Consider the following 5,000-nt stretch of genomic DNA (forward strand, 5'->3'; position numbering starts at 1 on the left):
AAGGCTGGATCACTGAACACAAACTCTGGCGAATAGTAACTGCCAGGTCCTGCCATCGTCATCTGGGGAAATGGAAGAGTTTTATCACTCACTCAGAAATGTCAATATTGACTTTAAAGTGGCTCTAAAAAACTTGCTAGCAATACTGAGATATAAGCATTTTCTACAACATCTAGGATAAATTTTCTCCCATGGATTTGAGAAGCCCCATCCATTTTTTTTTTGGGTGGGGTCTATGAGAAAATATATGTAAACTCACAATCCATAATTTCCAACCCCCTATAGCTGAGTACATGAACTTTTGAGCTAACTCCAAGTATCACAAAACAACTTCACAAGAACACTCTCAACAAACTGTACCAGTTTTTACTGCCTTATATTTTAATGTATTTGATAATGTTGGGCCAAAGTAAGACTACATAGGTAACTCTGCAATATGTTCTATAATCTATAGTAGTATTACTTTTTATACTTGAAAGTCATTAGTTATTCATCAAATAATTTTCCTGCTGACAATATATTTTCACCATGAAATTTCTAATATACAATATACTAATATTTGTGTAGGTAAAAGTTATGAAAATGATAAAACTGGTATTTTACTTCTTCTAATATTAAGATTTTGAAAGCAACCCTTCACATATCTATATACACAAATATAAAGGCTTAGCTTACATGATCAAAAATTATAATTAACAAATAATTATCATTATTATTAATATTACTATTGTTATTACTGTTAACATCATCACCATAATCAAAGCAGCAGCAGTGGCAGCACACACTCGCAAACATACAAATAAATAACTTTTTAATTTCCCTGTTTGGTGTCAAGCAAACTCTTACCATACTGGACAACGGAAGTTGATGAAAAAAATTCAGTGACATCATTCATTTATTATTTAGAAGTGGTTATATATCTTTTATTAGTATCAATACTTGAAGTTTATTTTTAAAATATACAAAAAATAAACATTTCCTCAGTCCCAAAAATACTTTGATCTCTACAGAATGCAACATAAATTAGGAAAATTGTTGGAAAAAAAAAAAACATTGATTCAAATGAACTTTATGGGCACATCAATTTACCCTAATCCTAACATTAAAAAATAATAAAATGATTTCATTAGGTGCATCTGCCCACCAGGAAATGTGCATTACTTCCCTGTAACAAAAAAACCAACTGTGGCTTAATTTTCCATTTCACTACATAATGTAGGGCAGCATTACAATTTTATAAAAAAATATTCAGAAAAAATATTTGACTAGAAAATTACAGTGACGGTCTCCTCAACCCTTGCAATCCAGATGAGGCGATCATCATGTCACAAAAAAATTACCTTGGACAGGTGACATGAACATGCCATTCTGAGCATTTTGGCTGAAGGCCAGGGTGACGGAAAGACCTCTTGGAGGATGATTTCACTCATTTGGCCTTTGGAAAGGGGCTTTTGCATTATTTCCAAAGAAAATGGAATGCAGTGTCCATGAGCCATGACTGGAAGAGCACCAGCTCCAAAAAGGAAACCATCTCAATGTTCAGCATCCTATTCCTGGCCACCATGTCCGGCAGCATAGGTTGTATTATAAAAATTTAATTTTTAAGAAAAAGTGCTACAAATATCAAAATCTTATTTCATGTTATTATTCTTTCACTGAGTTACCGATTACCTAGAGGGATATGGAGTCCGTGCAAGGAAAACAGTCTATTACCATCTGGGTAAAGCAAATCAAATATCAAATATGGAAAATGTCAAAAAAACAAAAAATGCTTATGCATAAAATGAGGAAATAACATTGCAGTGGGCATGGTATGTACGTACATGCCATGCCCACTGTCAGTTTACTTGTTTAATTGTTTTAACACATAGATGGCTACACTTGTAGTAAGTCACCAATGAGCCAGTTACACGTACTGTTTGTCTCGCCCATTCACCCTTTTCATTGATTTACGAAAACATTGTACGTTATCTTATTTTGCTGCTACTAATGTTTATAACATTATAGTAATTATAATGTATATAATAAAAATAACACCATCGATATTCACAGCACTAGTAAAAAATATGTTTTTCCTGCCAATTCACAGAAAGGTGAAATCAGGTAAGGTCACAAGATCTACTAATTGACTCCTTTATGGCTAAGCACTAGCAGAGCCATCTATGTAGACATTTCACAAATATCTAAAAAAAAGAAAACAGCATTTTCCCCTTTTTTTATCCATTTTCCCCAGTGGCAATAGGGTTAACCATTACAAAAAAAAAAAAAAATAATAAAAAAATAAATAAATAAATAAAACAAAAATAAACAAATAAAAATTGTACAATTTGGAAGGCTACATGCACACACAAAAAAAAAAAAAAAAAAAAAAAGGAACTGACAGACCCTAACCACTGTATTTCTTGACATTCTTCCCCGAGTTCTAAGCAAGGACTAAGAACCTCTTCATTATCCCTCTCTTCTACCAGAAAAAAATAAGAGAAATCAAAGTAATCACAACAAACTTCCCCCAAAACTAAGCTTTTAAATCTCTCTCAAGTGAGAATAGGAGGGTCGTATATTAAAATTCATACCCCCCACCCCCCCCGAAGATCCTCTTCCTCACTATCAACCTTGCCTGTCACTTTTTATAAGTACCTTCCCCCCTCCTAAAAAACACACGCACGCACGCACGCACGCCTACGCATACGCACACGCACACACACACACGCACACGTCCACACACGCACACGCGCACACACACGCGCACACACGCACGCACGCACACACGCACACGCACACGCACACACACACACACACGCACACGCACACACACACACACACACAAAAAAAAAAACAACAACACAAAAAACACAAAAAACACAAAACACACAAAAAACACACCTAACAATATACAACTATCTGACTGGCAAAGATTATTAGCATACCTGATAGCCCTGTTGAGGAAAGCCAGGCTGGGGGTAATGGTGCTGCTGCAGGTGATGTCCCATCGGCATGGGTTGCATGCCTCCTGAGAGTGCTGAGCCCATGCTGACCTGTGGCACTCCGCCTGACATGCTCTGATGTAATCCTTGAGGCACACCTTGTGGCACATTCTGACTAAGGCCTTGCGGTACAGAAGAGGCTAGTCCTGGAGGTGGTGGGGGTGGAGCCCCCTGGAGACCTTGAGGGACCCCCTGGGGAACTCCCTGGGGTACCCCCTGAGGGACCCCCTGTGGAACTCCCTGTGATACTCCCTGAGGCAGGCCTTGATGAAGACCCTGTGCCACCTGCTGTGAGAGAAAGTGTCGCGTGTCAAAGGGGACCTGCTGCTGGTTCAGGTTTGACTCACTGAAACCATGTGGAGTGTGTGCGGCTACCTGGGGGGCCATGTTTGTGAACTGGCCACCCCCTGACCCCTGTTGGACTGCATAAACTCCAGCAACAGGAGCACTCAGGGACTGAGCAACAGGGGTGATGTATGACTGAGAGTTTGGTATCACAGGCTGCCCCTCTGACTGAGATGGACTTCTGTATAGGTGCGAGCCCATCATCATTTTGTTGTAAGTTATGCCATCAACTTGCTGCTGATTCTGGAAATTAACAGGAAGTGAAGTAGAGAATCCTGGTGGAGGGGCTGCACTACCCCCACTGTTCTGAGTCCCTCCATTGCCTGCTGAAGTTGCTGTGGACACAGACATGCCAGGTGTTCTGCTTGTGCTGCTCTCACTCGTACTGGGCATCAACACTGCACTCACCTGCCCTCCTGCTGCTGCTTGACTGGCCATGTGGAATAATGCAGCAGGACTTATGCTATAATAGTACTGTTGTTGCTGTGGCTGCTGGCACTGGGAGGTGGTGGCCTGGCTATGGGAGGAGGTTGCAGATGCCACTGCAGGTGCTGGGATGCCCTGGCTCTGTTTCTGCTGCCCAGCCTGCTTGGAAGTTGCCTGGACAGACTGAGGTGGTGCACTGTTAATCCAATTCTCCCAGTAATTCTGCTGTTGCTGCTGTGGTTGCTGTTGCCCTGGCTGTTGTTTCTGCTGTGACTGTTGTACTTGTTTCTGTGGAGGCTGCTGCTGCTTTTGTGGTTGCTGCTGAGACTGTTGTGCCTGCTGGTGAGGAGGTGGTGGTTGATTCTTACCATGATGCTGGTGCTGTTGCATGGTGTTTGGGGGGAGAGTCTCCCCTCTTGGAACCCCTCCCTTCTGCCCCTGGCTCTTGGCCATTGGGTTAGCATGCCCTGAGCCTTGGCTGCCAAGTCCCCCCAGTCCTTGGTTGATCTGTTCCAGGATGGGGCGTCCTTGGCTCTTATGGCCAAGGTGGTGGAATCCAGGTGGAGCTCCTATGCCACTGAACTTCTCCTCTGGTGTGGCCCCCCGGCCCTTCCCACTTGCCCACTCCCCAGACCCAAGGTTGGGAATCATGCCATTCCCAGCTTTGTTCCCAGGCCCTCCAATAAGGGCTGCTTCACTCATAACCAAGTTACTCAGAGTTGTGGAGGCAGATTTTGTGTCAGCCTTGGAAGTGCTCCCCATGGGCTCTACTGGCCGGCAGCTCTCCGGCCCAGACTCTTTGCCACTCACAGACTTTGAACTGCCGTTGCTCACAGCCGCATTGGGTTTGCTATTGTACGAGGATTTTGCTGTGCTACAGGCTGGTGTGTGTGGGAGGTTCTCTTTGGAGGCAGAAGTCTGCTTCGCTGGATAGGCAGTTGCGACATCTGGAATAGGTATTATCTCATTTAGTTTTCTCATAGCTTTGAAGTACAGATTACTTTGGTAAAACAAATAAGTCAGAACAAATTTTTAAAAATATTAGCCTAAAATTTTAATGTGAAAGACCTTATCATTAATACTGTGAGATAATAGCCAAATCCAGAGTCACCAACTGTTCATATTTTTTTTCTTTTCTTGTATTTTCTCTTTTTATTCTTAATCAAGGGTTTTAATTCAAAGATATATCAAATGTTTTTATTTTATTCTTAGAATTCAACCACATTCTTTGCAGAATTGTTGTTA

General features: G+C 41.7%; 1 protein-coding gene across 3 annotated transcripts in view; it reads right to left on the bottom strand.

Moving 5' to 3' along the window:
* LOC125044537 (terminal uridylyltransferase 4-like) overlaps positions 1-5,000 on the bottom strand; it is a 43,174-nt gene that overhangs the window by 1,279 nt on the left and 36,895 nt on the right. For all 3 annotated transcript variants that reach the window (XM_047641235.1, XM_047641234.1, XM_047641236.1), the window contains 2 exons: positions 2,928-4,702; positions 1-62 (listed from right to left, as the gene is read on the bottom strand). The exon at positions 1-62 is cut by the window's left edge and continues 1,279 nt beyond it. In XM_047641235.1, the coding sequence (XP_047497191.1) occupies positions 1-62; positions 2,928-4,702 (1,837 nt within the window). The remainder of the gene's footprint in view (positions 63-2,927; positions 4,703-5,000) is intronic.

Source organism: Penaeus chinensis, chromosome 35, assembly GCF_019202785.1.
Source record: "Penaeus chinensis breed Huanghai No. 1 chromosome 35, ASM1920278v2, whole genome shotgun sequence".
NCBI lineage: Eukaryota > Metazoa > Arthropoda > Malacostraca > Decapoda > Penaeidae > Penaeus > Penaeus chinensis.